Genomic DNA, 19362 nt, shown 5'->3' with positions numbered 1-19362 from the left:
GCTAAAGTGAAACATTGACATCCTGAAGTTGAAACAGAAAAGATAAGAAAAAGGAGTTTAACAGTGTACAGTAACGACTTCACCATTTACTCTGTGTGATTCACCTATCTACTTCTTGCAACACATCTGGCTTACAAAAAAAACAATGTTTTCCTGGCTCATAAGTACTTTCACCCACAACCCATTCATGAAAAAGTAAAACACTCAATATGCATTCCATATTGCCTCATGTTTGAATTAACACAACCATGCATCCCAAAGTAGGGTGGCGAGAGCATCAGTAAAAAAAAAAAAAGAAAATCACCAAACAGCTAAACAAGAAGGATTCAATGTTTTATAAAAAAAACACAGGTTAAGTATACATACAATAATAATTTATTCTGAAATGTTGATTTTAATTTGTGATGAGACAGCCATGTCCCATTCAAAAAGAGCAGCCATCCCACTTCAAATAGAATATACAACAAATTACAGCATAGCAAAAATTCTACCTAATGAATTTCCTGATAAAATCTAACCCAGGTAAAATCTTCTTTAAGGTTTTACATTAACACACATTTCCTTGCTTTGCAGATCACAAAGTTATTACAGCTCACCTATCTATGCACATCGTGTAACCACAGAAAAAAATAATCGTTATTTCAGAAAATGACCATCCGTCATGCAGAAAAGCAGGTCAGGAAAGCATGATCAGCAGGAATCATAATCGCTGTGAATTTCACAGCCACATGATTAATTATAGGGTTAGATGTATTCACAAGTAATACATCCACATTTTTGCATAAATAATACCAATTTCTCCCTGATGCAGTTTAGTCCATTTGTCTAAAATGGTTGATACATTAATATAATTGTATCTTCTTTTTAGAGTTCATTATTTAGTTAGGGACAAGCAAAATTCAAAGGATCATGGTTTTGGATGCTATTTAAATACAAGTAAAACATACTGTACAAATATACTCTCTTAATCAACTTTCACACTAGCCACCAAGCATCCATCCCATAAATAACCAGTAAAGACGATGTCTATTTTCAAATATGGCTTCCCGAACTAGAACCCTCAAGAATCAAACATTTACAAAATAAAAGTTTTTGAAAGTCTGTTTTTAAACAAAATTTGTACACAGCAGTTGACAATAATACACAAGTGTTTTCTTTTTGAGCAGTGATTCAGTTCGGTCAAACAGAAGTCACCAAATAGGATCCAGAATGGCGTTTTGGGCTCTGGGAGCCACTAGTGTCTGTGGTTTCCGTTTTGGAATCCTTTTTCTTTGTACTACCTGTTACTGGTGTAGGAATCTGCGAAGGTCGAGTTGAACCATTGTCCACACTGCTTTTTCTAGGGCTTGGATTATAGTTGAAAGGAGAAACTCGTGCCGCTACGGCTCCACTTGGTGAACTGTGTTTGCTGGAATTGCTGGAGCTGAAGGGCGTACGCTCGGAAACCATATTGTCATTGCTTTCTAGTACAAGAGGGGTGTTGCTAACGATAGATTTTGTTTCCGGCGCTTTTAGATCCGGAATATCTAATCTATTCAATGAATTTAAGCGACTCTCTAAGCCCAGTGGGCGAACAGGTACACTTCCATTAGCTGGATTTAGTTTCGCCTGAATGACTTTTGAATCCTCATCATCTAGATTGCCTACTTCTGTAACATTGTCAATAACTGGAGGGGCATTACCTGTAGGTGATCTTCCGGACCTTGGATTATTAATGGGGCAATCCTCAATTCTCACCCACACATCCTCTGTTTTAGAAACGGCAGGTGCCATCTGGTACACCGAAGCCTTTAATTCAGCACCACTAATTACTCCAGGTGACTCTTCAGGCAAAGAGTCTTTTATTGTCTGAGGAATTTCAGTGTCTTTAATCTTCCTCCAGGTTCCTTTTGAAGGAGTTTGGATCTCTGTACTTTGTGATGGCCCTGGCAAAGCAGATCTTTCATCCTCACTTTTGGCTCTTTCACTTGATTCTGAAGAAGCAGACAGAATAGAGGAAGAACTTCCTGTTCTTCTCCAAGTGCTTACACGGGGAAGGGACGTAGAATGTTTACTGTGCTCACGTTTCCAGGTTCCTGCTTTATTAACTGGAAGTCTAGATGGGCTCTCGGAATGAGAGCGAGCGATATCATGGCGCTTTACTGGTCTATCATCACTGCACTCTAAAGGGAGATTTAAATTGGGCGGTAATTTACGCCATCCCCCGGGGGGAACAGGTGCATTTGCTGGAAGAGACATATCGGGAAGTGAAGGACTTAAAACTGGTGTTTGCGTTTGAGAGCGGGTGGGAGAGCTTGGCCTAGATGATGAAGATAGAGAGTCAAATGAAGCAGATTCTTCTAATTTCCGCCTCAGAGTGGGGCTTGGTGCTTCTTTAATAAAAGTAGATTGGCGTACTAAAACAGGTCTCTCTGATCGATCAGACTCACTTCCACTGGATTTTGCTGATGACATTTTAGAGAGTTCTACTTTTTTACTCGGTCCAGTGCTGTTGAGACTTTGGTTTAGACCTTTTGATGCAGATTCACTTCTAGGAATACCGCTAGCATTCTTTGATAAACCACTATGCTTTGTCAGATTCTGTTGACTCAGTTGTCTGCCAGGGGAAGCGTAAGACATTCTACCTACACCAGTGGACTTGGTTGACTGTGTACTAGGGGATGCTGTTCTAGGCAACTGTGAAAGTTTGTTTGGAGGACTAATTCCATTTCTTCCAGGGGAAATTGAATTGCGCCCAGGAGACTGAATTGGTCTACTTAATGGTTGCTGTGATGGCTTGGATGGGGTAGACTCTCTTGATCCAGATCTAAAAACCCCTTTACCTGAACCTCCTGGTGGAGGTGGCTGTTTTGTAATGAGACCTGGTTCTGCTTTTGCAGTTTTAACACCTCTTGGGGAGCTGGCTGAGCCCTGACTTTCATTGGGGCTTTTAGATATTGTTTTTGGAGGAGGCTTCTTTGAAACAGGACTTGTACTTGGTGAACTGTTTCTAACACCTGGAATATGAATCATTGTCCTACCACGTGAAATTGAGGGCATGTTTGTTTGCTGTGTATGCTTAATCTGACTTGAAACATCTGAAACGGAGCGAGACTTTCCTGTGATTGCACTTTTATACACTTTCTTTCCTCCTTTAATGGCCTTGGCACCTTCTGTTTCTGATTTTTTATTTTCCAGCATTCCTTTCTCCCCTGGCTTCACAATCCGTGGTCCTTTATTGTGGGTGAATAACTGGTCTTCCTGGTCTGGCGTGAGATGAAATGGAGACCCAAAAGAAATTCCAGATTTCAATGATAGCACTGAATCAGAGTCTGATGAGGCCTGTCTAGACAGTGAAGCAGCAGCTGCAGCTTGATGCAAGCAACTAACAATAGAATTTGCCCCTTCTTGTATAGCTTTCCAATCAAAGTTCTCTGAATCAGGTGAAAAGGCATTTGCTGAATCTGGGCTATTTGTATCTCTCAAGTCTAGCGTCAAGTTCGGCTCCTCTGCTGATATGCCACCCATACTCCGGGTACTGCCCTTTTCGCTGCTTAACTTAGCTTTTCCTGATTTTTTCTTCTTAGGCATGGCAGAACTGATGCATTCCTGCAAGAGATCATCTTCAGAATCAATGCTGAGTGAGCTAAGTGAACTGTTTCTTGAAAAACAGACAGGTGTATCTTCAACGTGGAATGACTTTGGCGCATAACCAGACACCTGTGGTCTAGTAGCAACCTGTGAATCTGGAGGTTTTGTCTGTGGAGGAGGATCTTTATCGTTATTTTCTTGGTCATTGTCACTTAGTGAACTGAGAGATGAATTGCGGGAAAAACACACAGGGGTATTCTCAATAGCAAAACTGTGCATTTTTTCATCTGTTGCTGCTCCTTTGTCAGGGATCTCTTTAGCGGACTGCGGAAAAGATTTCTGCTTCTGGAGTGAATGCTTTGGCTGTCCTCTATTTGAAGCCTCCTTCGAACAAGATTGAAGCCTGCCACTTGACTGTTGGCTGGGGGAAGACTTTTGGTTGTTTTTGTTTGATTTAGTGTTGGTTTCCTTCCCTTTTCTCAACTCTGCCTTTTCCTTAGAAAGATCAACATCATCTTCATCATCAAAGTCTAGGGAGCTCAGAGAGTCATTTCGTGAAAAACAGTAAGGCGTTCCCTCAATTGGTGTATAATGATGAGGAGAATCAAATGCAAAGCTTCCCTTTACACGCTCTTCATTGTTTGGAGGCTTTTCCTTTGATTCTCTTGAACTATTTTTGAGATTAATTTTCTTTGACTCTTTACTTTGGCCACAATAAGGTCTTTCATTATTTTCACTTACTTTATGTTCTGTCATTTTTCTTGGGCACCCTTTGGATTCATTACTTTGTGGCATGGGTTTCACTGGTGATGTCGGCTTATTTTTCTCACCTTCTTGTTGGCCTTTGCCACCTGTTGAAGCAGATGCTTGTTGAATCTGATCCATTATTTTTTTCACCCTGAAAGGTTTGTGGCTTCGCCCTTTGGGCATAGCAGAATTAATGCACTCCGCAAGAATATCCCCTTCTTCAGTTTTATCCTCATCCAGTATGCAGGGAGCCACATTCAAGATTTTTCCTACTTCTGTGTCATCAGTACTTCTGCCCTCAGTAGGAATGGTATCCCTCTTTTCAAATTTTGTGGGTATGGGCTGTGCAATATTTTCAGCATTTGTCAATTCGTTTGGTGGGGATTCTATAGTGAGATCACTAAGAGAGGTTGCAGTTGAAAAGTTTACTGGCGTGCCTTCCACACAATATACTCTTGGCATATCGTCAGCATGTGTGAAGCTGACATGCTTTTGAGGTTGCAATCGGTTTTGTGAGGGAAGTAATTTATAAACTGGCAGCTGACTTGGTTTCCTAGCCACAGGGGGAGGTATTTTAGAAGAAACCGCTTGAGGAGACTTTTTGTTTTTTCTAGAAGATTTTGTAGGCATAGCCGAAATAATACATTGTTCTAAAATGTCAATATCATCATCTGTATCATCTAGTATGTCTTTATCTGTTTCAGCAGCCTTTGCAGCCTTTTTTACAGGATGATCATTAGTATCCTTGTCATATTCTGATTCAACTTCATTTCCATTGTCATGTTCATGCACAGGAGGCATAATCCTTAGTTCTACATCTTTTTGTATATATGGTTCATCAAGACTGAGAGCACTTAGGCTTGATGCACAAGAAAACCCATCAGGTGTGCTCTCTGTAGCAAAATGCAACAGTGTGTCAGCGTCTGGAATAACTTGAACTCTTAGAACTGCAGCATTCACGGCAGTTTGTTTAGGTGCAGATTCTCGTTTTTCACTGTTAGTGGTAACTTTATTTTTACCTGCATCTCTTTTTACATGAGTTGGTCGAGTAGGAGGTGGAGTTTTACATCTGCTTGGTGGCATTGTCTGTCCAGGACTGTCTGGAAGGTCACTAGGGCTAATAATACCACTTACCATTCCACTGCAAGGCTCACTTTGTACAGAACTAGCTATTGAGTGGCTCTCAAAACTATCCAAGGAACTCACAGAAGTGCATCTACTAAACATTAGGGGGGTTTCCTGAACATAGTGTTCTGGTGGGCTCTTTGGAGTTTGAGCACCACTTTTAGATGGTGACTTGGCACCAGATGAAAACTCAACTGCTTTGTGTCGGGAAGAATCAGAAGGGGATAAACTAGAAGCTTGGTGCCTATTTGGTTTTGTTCGAATGTGCTGCAACGTTGATCGAGGTTCACTCGGGGTAGATTCTGTAGACTGATTACCACTACTTTTTTTCATTTCCCCAATCTGAAGAGTGTTGCTGTTTTCAGCTGCATGTGTAGTTTGTTCACGCCCCTCTATTTCATCTTCAGCTGAGGACAATGAAGACAGGGAACTGCAACGCGAAAAACATATGGGTGTATCTTCTACACAATATGTTTGAATTGTTTCTTGGTTAATAGATGGAGTCTTGGATGAAGCTCGTTTCTGAGTCTGACCACCTCTACTTTGTGCAGCGTTCGGATGAAGCCGATTTGTTCTATTACCGCTACCTGATGGGATGGTAGATGCTCCACTACTTGATGAGATGTGATGCTTATGCTTAACCTTTTGAGAGGCTGGAGGCTCTTCATCAGAATATTTAAGACTGTAATCAATGGGCTGGTCTAAATGGTGCTCCTGCTCATTAAATGTAATACTGTAATTTGCTTGCCTGTCTTCCTCCTCTTCTTCAGGCTGCTCCTCCTCAGAGTATCGTTCACTGTAATTGGTTGGTTTATCATCATCATAGTCATCTACTTGGCAAATAGTCTGGTTTGCTTTCTGATTAATTCCATGAGTAGGTGCAACTCTACTCTGTTCAGAATTGGGGGTTGCTCTAGCTCTATAGGATGGAACACATTCTGCCTGTCCAAATTGGGGCTGCAGTTTCTGGTGTTTATCCTCACAGCTTTCATTGTATACTGTAAAATTGTTTTGACTTCTCTGATGTCTTTGCTCACTTTGTTTAATTTCATCCTCAATTATGTGTTTCGGCCTTGCCCATCTTTCATTTTGTGATGGACTTTGCCTTCCAGAATTCAGCTGTTCATCGGAATATTTGAGGCTATAATTTATCGGTGTGTCAACATCTGTGTCATTGTCCTCCATGTGATTTGCACTGTGTATCTTGTGAGCTAGATCAGCTGGGTATTGGTCATAACTACAAAACTTGCTTTCATCATCCTCGGAGTAGGACTCAACGGAAGGCTTCATCTGACCTCGTTTACCATAGCCATCAGTACTACTAACACTATTCAGGCTATCATTTGATGCTCTCTGGTACTCCACTTTTGCACATGGTGCAGGGCACGTCCTACTGAGATTTTCTGATTTTGTGTAACTGTAGGAATTAGAATGGGGATGAGCTGCAGTACTTCTTCTTAGTGCAGTCCTCTCTTCAGCGACAGGGTGTTTTTCAGCAGTAGAACCAGAGCTTTTGTCCTCTTGATTAATGTGAAAACTTGATATCTCTTCTATGACTTTGGACATCTGAGCAGCTGTAGCAGGCATTTGCAAGCCAATTCTTTTAGAAGAATTAGTTGAACTTTCAGCTGATACGTGGTATATAGAATGTCCTCTTTCACGATCCACACTTTTGTCCTTTTCTGTCCTAGAATTTTCCTGATTTCCTCTAGTAGATGAAGATGAGGAAGGCAACACTGTAGAATTTAAATATGGTGAAAGCACAGTTATGTTACTGGTGTTGAAATTCTCTGGTCGACAAACTCCCTCATCATGTCGACTTGAATCTAAAACATAGTCGCTGTACAAACTTTGCTTTTGTCTTGGCTTAGTCCGATGAGTTGCTTTAGGGCTTAGATTATCAATGTTGTCAAACGTCTCGGACAAATGTTGAGCATCCAGCTCTGCTTCAAGTGCTTTTTGCTTCCTGACATGAAGAGAAGGTACACTTGATCCAGGAGACATAATGTTAGCATCCTTATATTTCGTAGGTCTATTTGCCATCAAGTTTCTCAGAGCTGCAGCACTGCCCATAGCAATCATTTTGTGCTTTGAATGAATAAGGTTTTTGAGCATGCTGATGGCTCCCATGTCCCAAAGGCCTTCTTGATCTTTTGCATTTCTGGCTGAAAGGTTCCAAAGGGTTCCACATGCATTACTCACTATGGTTAAACTATGAGATTTTAAGTGCTGTAATAGTGTTTGCAAGCAGTTGTTCTCTCGTAGAATTTGCCTGTAAGAAAAGAAATGTGACTATTACTATTAAAGAAGAAAGTCATGAAAAACATTTTTTTAAACCAACGAGGAGCTTATTCTGTACCAACTACACAACTATCCATTTACCATTCAATATGTGTGGGAAGCCTTGGAAATTAGCTTACAGATAATAAAGTTTAACAGCAAAGTAGAATAGCGCGAACAAAGTAAATGTTGTGTATCTAGCTTCCTCATATTCACATGCATGAATAATGCCATGAAATTCATAAGCAAAATGACAAGCCCTATTTTCTTTTTAAAACAAACTTTACTGTATTTTCATATATAAATATACACTACCATGTGGTAGCGGTTAGCGGAGCATTACCTCTGGCATAATCCACATTTCGGTGAAAACAAATGTTTAACTCAGTTACAAATATATGTACGAATGAGCGTAAAAAATCAAGTTGGACTGATATTTGGTTTTTAAAATACAGTGAATGCAATTTTTGAACTAAGGCCTCCCCTTCCTGACAATATAGTAATATGTACGTCCATTGTAGGAAAGTGCCCCTTTTTGCATGGTTGCCCCCCACTTTTTGTCTAATGTTGATACTCTTTGACTTAGTGTGTCAAACAGGTACCGAGGGCCTATGTTCTTTCCCTAAAACGGTACTGTTGCAAACCCAATTGGAGGCCCTTTACTGTTATACACAAACACACTGACATTGCAGGCTGAGTATTTTGGTGCAGAGCAAAGTGAGGAGTCAACATGGCACACATCCTTATGTGCCATGCCTACAAGCCACCCCTCTAGCTGGGTGCACTATACCACTGGTGAGGGGACAGGTGGATGAACCCTGTACCCTTACAGTGCAAGTCCATTCTTAGACATTGTAAGTGCAGTAAAGCCATAAAGAGTAAATGGTCTGGGAGTTTGCCATTACGAACTGCACAGCACCATAATGGCTTTACTGAAATCTGGGAAGTTTGATATCAAACTTCTCAGCACATTACACCGACACTGATGCCAGCGTGGGATTTAATAAAAAATGCACTCAGAGGGCATCTTAGAGATGCCCCCTGAAAAACGACCTGACTTTAGTGTCATGGCTGAGTGGCTGCTCGCCAGCTGCAACTAACAGACATGTTTCTGGACCATTGGGTCGAGAGCCTACCCTTCTCAGGGTCCTGAAACAAAGCACATCCTGGGTTAAGTTGCCATGTCTCCTCCCCAGGATGGGCAGGGTCCACAAAGGGGAAGCTTCAATGGCATGCCTCCTTTGTAAGCTGACCCAGCCCTTACCTGCTTTCAGCAACTGGCCCCTACCGGTTCTGACCGTCACTTTGGGTGAGAGAATCAGCAGGAAAAACTAGATAGGAGGAGAGGTGTGCCCACCTTTGCCAATCCCACCCCTCAGGTGGGGGAGGCAAGGTGAAGCACAGCTCTCAGTCCCCGTCATCTTGAAGATGGGGGGACCCAGCCAACCAGAGTGAGGCTTATGCCCCCCCCCCCCCCCCCCCCAGCGGGTGGCTTAATAAGGGGTGTATCCACCCCAAGGAAGTGAACCATTGGTCCCAACCTTTACCTATCTGACACGCCCCTAAAGTTAGTATTCAGGGGCAACCATGAACCTTGCCTCCTCAGACAAGAAGAAACAAGACGGACCGAAGAGCTGTGCTGAAGGAAGAAGAGGAGGACACCAACTGAAATGGTCCCAGCCCTGCTGGCCTATCCTGATCTCGACCAGTTCCAGTGAAATCCCGGTGTGTCCTGCAGCCAGCAGCCCAGCAGAACCCGGAGGACCTGCCCTGCCTACCCAAACCAGACTTTACCTCCAGTGAGCACCGGATTTGCTCACCAAGAGACTCTGGCTCAGGCCAAATCCGTGATCCCATGTTCAAGTGGCCCAAGACCACGAGGAGGTCTCCCCAGCAATCCTGACCTGGGATCTGGTGATTCCTGACCTACCTCAAGTCTCCAGCATACACCTGCAGCCCCTTTCTGGCGAATCCCCCTGACCGCAACCCGAGCTGGTAAGAGAAACCCGACGCCAAAAGACAGCCCTGCACCAGACGCCTAACATCATTGGGTGGCCCAACCTATGGTGTCCCGTCATCCTTTGACATCCCACCTTAACTTTCCAAACAGTGGTCACCTCCAGAAGATCGTCGTGCCCGAGCCTGCAGCATTTGTTGAAACTGGAGAATCCCCATTGAAAACAACGGGGCACCAGACGCCAACACAGCACCTTGCACCCGGCTGCCCTGTGCCGCTGTGTGTGCACTTCGTGTGCAAACTTGTACCACCTTTGCCCTGAGCTTCACACCAGGAACTTTGCTCCTACAACCTTGTGGCCTGCTCATGGGCAGTCACCAACCTGAGGCCCCCTAGCCCCCATTGGATAACACTGGGCTTCAGTACTCTGCACCCGGCCGTCGTAGTGCCGCTGAGTGTGCTCTTGGAGTGAATCCTTGACCCTGGGGGAACCCTGGTTCTAACCCCAGAAACCCAACTCCCAAAAGCAAGTACTTACTTGTCAACCAATAACTTCATTTCCTCCAATGGGATTGCATTGGCTGATTTTCTGTGCAAAACGTTTTAAGTGTAGAGTGGAAAATTCTATGAAAAGTCATACAAGTGTTTCTTGATAACAAATTGCATTACTTAACTTTATCCAGGAAATGTCCCAGTGTGGTATCTAGGTATACTACACTGAGTAAGAAAAGTAATCTGAAAAGTAATTTCAACTGTTTATGAACAATTGACTTACCTTTAACCAAACCAATTGTATTTAACTGCATTATACTTGCAAAGTACTATTACACTTACCTGTACCAAGCCTGGCTTGGTTCTAGAATTAAAATACAATTAAATAATATTTTTATACGAAACAAAATGGTCAGAGTTCAGTCTTTGAGTGTGTGAAACCATTTCTTGCCCAAGTGTGTACAATAAATGCTTAACACTACCCTCTGATAAAGCCTAACTGCTCGCCCACACTACCACAACTACTTTTACCTCTGCCTACCTTTGGTGATCCACTGGACACAGTACACCCTATACCTTACTTTGGTATAGTATATATAGAGCCAGCTTCCTACATCCATGTTATGCAAATTAATCATTACAGCGGAATAAGGGCGTGGACACTGGGAATGGTAGGCACATTGTGGCCTAATGCCAACAGCAGGGCGAGTCATAAGAACTAGCTTGCGGTATGCAGTGTCGTACAGAAGCATATCTGGGTGGTGAAGGTGTGTGTTGTGGACAGCATTTCCATTAGTGAAATGGAAGCAATAACCAATACATTAGGAGGGGTTGGTCAACCCGCAGATAGGGCGCTCCAGGCGACGATGACTGATATTCGTCGGACTCCTGAGCTTTGAAGGATTCTAAAAGTGCAAGTTCCAATGCTATGGGTCGCTTCTGCAAGCCTCTATACTCCTACCTACGCAAGGCATACTTTCAGTTTAGTCCCCAGCGCTCCACCTCTGTCCACCATTGGGAGACCAGGGGCGCTGCAGAGAACTTCCAGCGCCGCATGCCAATAGTCTGGAGCCCATGGGTCTGGGGCATAAGCTTAGCACACAATGTTCCACCATTTGCCAGCGATTTCGCACAGCAAGTTCTGATAATGCAATCTAGATGTCAGCCCCATAAGAATATAGTGAGGAACAGGCCACAGAATAAGCAGGAGATCGTGACTTGAGCCCAACAGCGCGGGCACGCAGGGGATACTGCAGGGAAAATTGAGTGGAGTCTATGCGGGTAAGGTAGGTGCGATGTAAGATGGAAAACTGAAGGTATTGAAAGCGGTACGTACAGGAGATTCTTTTAGGGTATTCAAGGAGAAAGAACCATTCCTAGTCTTGAAGAACTCTGGCAAGGTCTGTCTCCAATGTGGTGCACAGGGAGGTTAAGGGAACCATCAAGTGTGAGTGGAGCCTGCGGTATAGCCAACATATTAGGTGGCTGCCGTGTCCCATTGTGTGTATTGCCTGTAGGAATTTGTGAGTGGCTGGTTCAGCACAATCCGGCACCCAGTGCCAGCAAATATAGCGCACAATGCTGGCATGTGTTAGGAAAAGAGATTCTAGTAGACCTTGAGAAGCAGTTAAATCTGATTGAGTCAGAATCATACCAATTGTGAAAAGTGCCCCTACTCTCATGACTCCTCCCCACTCCCATGGACGTAACCTTCTCGCTGTGACAGTACCAGAGGACGTCAGATGTCCGTGTAAGGGGATGCCCGAGTATACCGTACCCATGGGGCCGTATAGAGCAAAGCCATTCTCCAATATGTTAGGGCTATATGCAGTAATAAGGGGAATACCAAGCCCAACTTTCGGTTCTCAAACAAAATAAATGCACCCAAAACCTCGACTTTGTTGAGAAAGAAGAGATGAGTGAGTCAGAGTACATTGGCAAAAAAAAAAAGGGAAAGGTTTTCTCCTTATGAATGGCAATGTAAGGCACCACTGCTGACTGCAGTTACAGCCATTGCTCCCTGTGGCATGGACGCGTGAGTGAGCGTGCACACTGCCTTTCCGCAGTGCATGTACACTCTACCAAATCGCGCACTGCACTGCTCCATGCAAGACCCAGAGATTGTTTGTGAGCAGCGTGACAAAATGCTCACTTTTTTAGAGCTGAATTGCAGTGACGGTGTGATTACAAGGCCGGGTGGAGGAGAATGAGTGTAAAAGGATTTACTAAGTGTTTCTCTTGTCTGCATGGGTTTCGCTGCAGTGGATCACAGAGCTCGGAGCAGGCACCTGTAAATATGCTGCTTTCATTATTATTGTTGGGTGGGTGACCTGCAAGGATTCAGCAGCAGTGGCGGCATATGTGAGCCAGGAATGGATGTATTGTTGTCAGTGGCACTGATAAAGCCTAATATATGGCATCTGTTGTTAAGTGCTGGGTAAAACTTTGCAAAATAAAATGTGGATTCTGCCTGTCACCAAAACCTAATCGCAGCCTTTACGAATTAAGCCCAAAGCATTAGCCTTTAATGGCAGAAAGATACACCAATCTAGTGGCTGAAGTGCACAGGGTGAAATAGGAAAACCAGGGATCAGTCTCTGCTTCACCAAATTGTGTGATCCTAGGAAAATACATCATTTCAGTGAGCAACTTTTTTTTGTTTATTATTGCATATAAGAGCACCTTCAAATACTTAAGTTCAAGATATGAGCTGTACAAAAAACTTGTCTTGTGTTTGGTTTGATATAGCCTTATAGCCCGCTGTAGCGGGCTATACCGGCTATTAAAGGCCCGCTGCATCGTTAAAGACCCAAGCCGAAGGCGAGGGACTTTAACAAAGCAGAGGGACTTTAAAAGCCGGTATAGCCCTGCTACGAAGGGCTATAAGGCTATTAGAACATTCTGCCCTCTAGTGGCAGAATGTTCTAAACTAAAATAAAACGAAGCCTTCAGGGAGCGTTAGGGGATTCAAATCCCTTCAGGCTCCCTGAAGCCTTTGTTCACAGCCAGAGCTGTGAACAAAGAAACATTGGAATGTTGGAGCTCCGGGCTTATACCAGCCATTAGAAGCCCGGAGCACTCCATTGTTTTCAATGGAGCTTCCAACGTTCCAATGTTCTAATAGCTTATAAAGATGCTCTATATAAAACTGACTTGCCTTTTTGTTCACCTATAGCATTATCAGCCCCGGGTACCAACGTTTCTCATTTCATGTTTAAAAACTCCCACTTTTTAGAAATACTTTTCAAATAAACAGATGTGCCAAGGTGAAACGCTTCTGCATATTAAAGAAATACACTTTCTTGAATCTTGAAGACAACTTATCATAGTCTAATGTAAAGTTTGTTCAAATATTTTTAAGGCACGGCTCGTACACCAGCTCTGAGAGCCAAGGCCGATCCTTGGCTCAGCTCTCCCTGTTAATTTGTTGACTGGCCAACCTCTACTCACTCCCCGCTCTGGAATGGACTGCGGCAGTTGTTCATTTGAACTCCATCACCTACCATGGCACAGAGCATCCGCTCCTCAGTCTGTTTTGTGTGTTAAGTGTGCTGCCAGCAAAAGGAGAAATCATACTTTTCGTCATGGTTTTAAGTGGGAGGAAAAATTAGGAAGTCTCTGAAAAGGGTGCGGCAAAAAGAACTGTAACTGTTACAGGTGTTTGTTGAAGGCGTAGTAACTGTTACAGGTGTTTGTTGAAGGTGTAGTGGTCTTTAGAGTGTCACAATCACCTGCTCACTTGTAACAACTGCATGCTCATTTACTTTCACCCTGATTCTGTGTATCTCATTCACACAATTTTGCATATAATCACAGTTAAAATGGCGCTATTGCTTGGTGCGCTCTGCATAGGGGCCAGCAATTGGATTCACAGTATTCTGAACACCTTTCGGACACACTAACAGGCATTGTGCAAATATCACAACTCCATCAGCCTCAACTCCAGAACTCTCGATTGTAGCTCATAATAAGCACCCACCTACATCCTGAGCTTGAAGGGGTGCACAGATCACAGCATATAAAAATAAATCACGCATATGAAGTGATTGCTCGGGGCATCTCAAACGACACACAACTACACCGGTCCACGATAATGCCATTTTTTTTACACTGTCAGACCTACCAACTGAAAAAAAAAGTTCACCATGTGAGGAAGGGGTGGGGCCTCATGCCTAGGAATACTTAAGAAGCACTTTAGCTACTGCCCTGACCCCAACTCCGCCTAAAAAAAAAAAAAAGAAAACGGTTGTTGAGGCTGGTGCTGATGTTCTAGGGTGTTTACACACCCCTTAACCCCTTGGCTGCGGCAGGAATTCCGTTGCAGCGCTGGGGGGGTTTGGGGGCAGCGCTGTGGCGCTGTGCTCATGACGGAGCCACTCCGTCATGAGTCACGGTTGAGCTGTGCTCATGACGGAGTGGTTCCGTCACGACTCCGCCCACTGCGCTAATCGCCCGCACAGGCGGGGAATTAGCGCCGCGTGGGCGGAGCGGCGGCCAACGGCCGCAGCATGACGGAACCATCCCCGTCATGAGCACACGGCACCCGTGGCTCATGACAGAGTTGTTCCGTCATGAGCGGGGAAGGGGTTAATGGACGTCAGCAATTCAAAGCCTCCACAAATGAGCTTTTACTGTTTATAGTTGTTCTCAGCTCATTTTCCCTGCCACCCTGTGATATTGGCTCCTCACCGGGGGACCATGTGAATGGAAACGATATAGTGTGGCACACGGTGGTCTAGTAGGAGATGGCAGGTCTTCACTGTCTACTTTACGTTCCTTTAGGCCTGTGTACATGTAATAGATACAACACTAGATCAAGTTTAAGTGATACGGCAAACTACGTTAAAAGTGAGATAATTAAAATTTTATTTTTGGAGTTGGGTGCTAGAATCCCAATTTCTTTGTGTTCGTATCAACCCCAATGAGCTGATGAGCACTTGTACACAACAGATTCATCCAATATAATGGTGGGTACAAAACAACACTTCTCATGACTATTTACACATTGCATAGCCACTTTTGCCCCTACTCATAATCTTGTAGGATTTCACCCCACAATCAAGTCACAAGTAGAAGCTGTGTCTTATGCCGACTGTGGATTAGGGCCAGCAATTATTAGATTCAAGAATTCCAAGCAAAGTTTTTCAATAATGTCACACTTTGAGGCCAGTACCTGTTTGTACTCTATTTTGACACCACAAGTTAAGCAGTTCTCAAAATTATTCAACATCACAGGCAAGCTTTGACCTATTTGGTTCTCAATAATATATTTTCAACTTTGGTCTTACCTTCAGGGTGGATCAGAAGATAGCAACGCCTGAGAGTTATATAGTGGGTCTGTCCAGAAGTGAGGGGACACTGATAATGTTGCAGGACAGATTTAATAAGTAAGTAGATAATGTGAAGTTTAAGATCCACAGACCTAACACCCATGGAGGTCCTGGATTCCGTGATGAAGCGCCTGGGAAGTGGGAAGCTAAGAGGCAGAAGGGAAGAGACTCGGGGTAGCAATGCAAGAAAGATGAAGTAAAGCAGAGGGAAAACAATAGATGTCATATCAAGACCTCCTAATCCTACCTGGCCATGATCAACCTGATGATACAGAACTCCAAGAAGAAGAGGCTCATGCTCTTGTAGGTAAGATGACCACCCCCCTCTCTTCATTAGTCATTTATGAATTTTTCCCCATTAGGATCGCTTTGGGGGATGTTTTCTAATTGCATGCTGTAGCAAATAACACCATCCCAACCCCCTCTTCTGGGGCCACAGAGGCTACATTAATCAGCTCTAACCCTTCCAGGTCATTTTCGCCAGGACACCACTTCACTTGAAACGGTACAGGCTTCTGAGTCCTATACTTCAGTAAACTTGTGGTGTAGGTGCCACTAGAGTAAACAATATATCATGACGTAGTGTATTGACATTACAAAACTGTCTCAAAACCTTATTAAATGTAGATGTGTGTGAAAAATGTACCAGTTTTCTTTATTGTTGTAAACAAAAGATTGGAGTGGTGATTGCTACAGATTTTGTAGCTGAGCATACCACTCACATGCATGGACAGTTCCTTGGTGCACACAGACTTGCCTGCAGCGCACAGACGTCTTACACTGCCGCACAAAGAAGAAATAAATAAGGGGGAACATTGGTTACAGCTAACTCACTTTTTAAATCAAGGTTGTCAAGCTTCTGCCCTGGTGTGTTCCTAGAGGGATTGTCAAGAAACTGCTGCTAGTGGTGTGGTGTGTTAAAGGGGCAGTCACACGTCTGTAGGTACTGACCTAGGGTATTCCATATGTGAGAAGTATTTGTGGTGTTGTTCAGTGGAATTTGAGATCGATTATGCACCTTTGAATGTGCACAACCTATGCTTACTAGGTATGTGTAGAAATTTGACTGGAAGATTTTCAGTCTACCAAAATACGTTTTCTAGCTCTCGTTAAAAACAGATCTATAGGTCTCCGATCTGGTGTTAAAAACTGTGGTTTATGAGGGGCTGCGAGAATCCCTCAAGCAACTGTCGCGAAATTTAGCTCGATATAAATTTTGAAAAGGTCTGAGGTGAAGGGCCACATTTTGTCCAACGGTTTGATAATTTTAGAGTGACGAACATTTTGTTCATGGCTGCCTTGTGTCTCTCTGCAGTTCCAACATTTCTCAAAGTCTGTTAGACCCAATCTAGCGAGTTTGGCAGGGGTCCAGCAAGAGTCTTGTGTAAAGAGATAAGCCTGCCCTGGCTCAAAGCTGGAATGATTTTGTATTTCAATGTATTTCACAAATCGTGGATCAAGTTACTTCTGGGATAGGGTTTCAGTTAATGGTTTTAAGTTCTTTTTTCCATTTGAGATGAAGTGGTGTGCATGGATAATCTTCCAGATTTTCAATGCTAAGTGACTGGATTTACTTAGTTTTTATAAGAATAATTGGTAGGTCTGTGGCATCCTAGGTTAGATATTTCGGCCTTATGCATTAAGAATCTACAAATGTCCATGTAAAGGAAATAATGGGTAGCTTGGAGTACAGCAAACGTTAAGCAGACTATCGCCTACATTTAGGTCTTATTTGTGAAATCACTTTGTTTGCCCAGGCTGGCCAGAGAATGTGGTAATTGCCCAGTTTAATTTTTATTGTGACAGAGCGCCAATACATCTGAATGAAGTATTTGGTTCTTTGAGTTTCTTGTCAATTTGCAGAACAGATTATCAAGAATATTTCATTGGGCTGGATGACTGGATTTATCGTTAAGTTAGCAAGAATATGATGTGCGTGGGATAAGTATTTCTCAAAGTAGATCCAACTTGGGTAATCCTAGGAGCTTTCCACGAACCAATGTCACCCTTGTCTAACAATGTAAGCAGTTTTGGTAGTTTTAGCAATTTGGGGATCAACATCCAGCCTGTTTGTAATCTAAATCTTATCAAAGTTTTTTTTAATCTTGCTCTAATATTCCATAGAAAATTGGAGGCATTCAGTAATCAACTGGGAATAACTTCTTAACTCGATGCTCTGGAACCCATTCAAAAAAGTGCAGCACTTAGCCCTCAACGTGTAAGCTTGTAAAGTACTTCCTGTACATCGGTTAGCTATCCTTTAATACGTTAATGCGGCTAAGACTAAGAATCTCAAGAAAAAAAGTCTAAAGGACACTCTACAAATTTGATACATTTGAAAAATCATAGTTACATGCTGTAAACCTGAAAATTATTTAAACAGGCTCCCACAACAAAATTGATTCCTTTCACCGAGTGATGGCCTCAAATATACAAGTGTCACCTTTTGAAACCAACAAGTATCAGAATTATCCATCCCAGTATGTCTGTGTAGATTTGAGAACTTTAAGGGGCAGTAGTTGGGCAATATTACGGAGATGGATCCATCAAAACCAATGCTACCTAACATTTATTTTCTAACGGAGTCCATCAGCACATTCTTTATCCTAAAAAGACTGTCCACCAGTACTCTACAAATTTAGATGAAATGGTCTCAGACAAGAAATTATTACTTATTTGTAAAAATCAGTTTCCTACTGGTAGTATTATAGATTCACATACCTTACACAGTCCTGCTATCTAGTGTTGGGTGTGGACATTGCCAGTTTTCTTCAAATTAAAGGTTTTGAGGTGACTCGCGATACCATCCCAAAATGCCCAATGTATCAAGAAAGACACAACCTCAGATTGTGTTTTCCCATATGGGCGAGAGTAAGCAGATGTGAAGCAGATAGGTCTATGTAGATTGCCACAGAAGTTTGCATAGATGTAATATAAAAAGATCATTTGTGTTGCAAACATACTGGAAAATTGCATCTGGGGAGGTGTGAATGTGCATATGAATCTACTGCACTAAAAGCAGGCTGTTACAGGTAAATAACATTTCCCACTTGTGCTCCTGATCACCAGTCATCTAGATAGGGGAAGCCATGTGTTCCTCCAGAGGCGAGAGGCTCCTTTCGTCAAACACTTGGTGGTGTACTTTGGAGCCATGTTGACACCATGGGTGAGTGGTGACCATTTACTATGAAGCGGGGGTAGCGCCAATACGCTGGATAAAGTGGGATGTGTACATAGGCGTCCTTCAGGGATATTGCGGCCATGAAGTGGCCTTGATGAAGAAGGGGGAATGACATCCTGTAGTTGATCATGTGAAAATGTTCCAACTGGATGCATCTGTTGAGAGGCCGCAGGTCGAGGATTTGTCTGAGGGAGACATCCTTTTAGGACTGAAGAATTATAAAGAGCAGATGCCTTTGTCAGGCTCTACGGCTCTATGGCTCCTTTGAGTAAGAGCACCTGTAATACTTCTTGTAGCAACACGACATGTTCTGGGTTGAGGGTGTGGGGTGGGATATTTGGTGGTGTTGAAATGAGCTCCAGGCTGTAGCTGTGCTCAATGATCGATAAAATTATACAATAAGTTGCCATCTCTTCCCAGTGAGGAAGAATCCCCTGAAGCCTTCCCCCGACAGATGTAGCACGTTCAGAGGAGAGAGAGGGATACGAAGCAGGTCAGTTCTTGGCGCTAGAGACTTCCTTACTGGGAGTGGCTCTACACCGGTCTGGGAGCTGTTCCCTCCAAAGGAGCCCCGTGGGTAAGTTCTTCTACCCTGTTGTGGATAATCCTGGTGTTGCCAGTGGTAGGGCTGTGTTGGTTTTGGGGAAGTGACTTTGGACCCACCTCTTGCCTGCTGCTTC

The 19362-nt window shown here is 43.3% G+C and overlaps 1 protein-coding gene across 12 annotated transcripts in view; it reads right to left on the bottom strand.

Annotated features, from left to right (window-relative positions):
* Positions 1 to 320: 320 nt before the first annotated feature.
* The window catches only part of APC (APC regulator of Wnt signaling pathway), an 858190-nt gene continuing 839148 nt past the window's right edge, over positions 321 to 19362 (bottom strand). For all 12 annotated transcript variants that reach the window (XM_085632601.1, XM_085632600.1, XM_085632606.1 and 9 more), the window contains one exon: positions 321 to 7714. In XM_085632601.1, coding sequence (XP_085488727.1) covers positions 1180 to 7714 — 6535 coding nt within the window. In that variant the 3' untranslated portion in view covers positions 321 to 1179. The remainder of the gene's footprint in view (positions 7715 to 19362) is intronic.

The sequence above is a fragment of the Triturus cristatus genome, chromosome 2_1, assembly GCF_964204655.1.
Source record: "Triturus cristatus chromosome 2_1, aTriCri1.1, whole genome shotgun sequence".
Lineage (NCBI taxonomy): Eukaryota > Metazoa > Chordata > Amphibia > Caudata > Salamandridae > Triturus > Triturus cristatus.
This window is presented reverse-complemented; position numbering and strand designations above follow the sequence as displayed.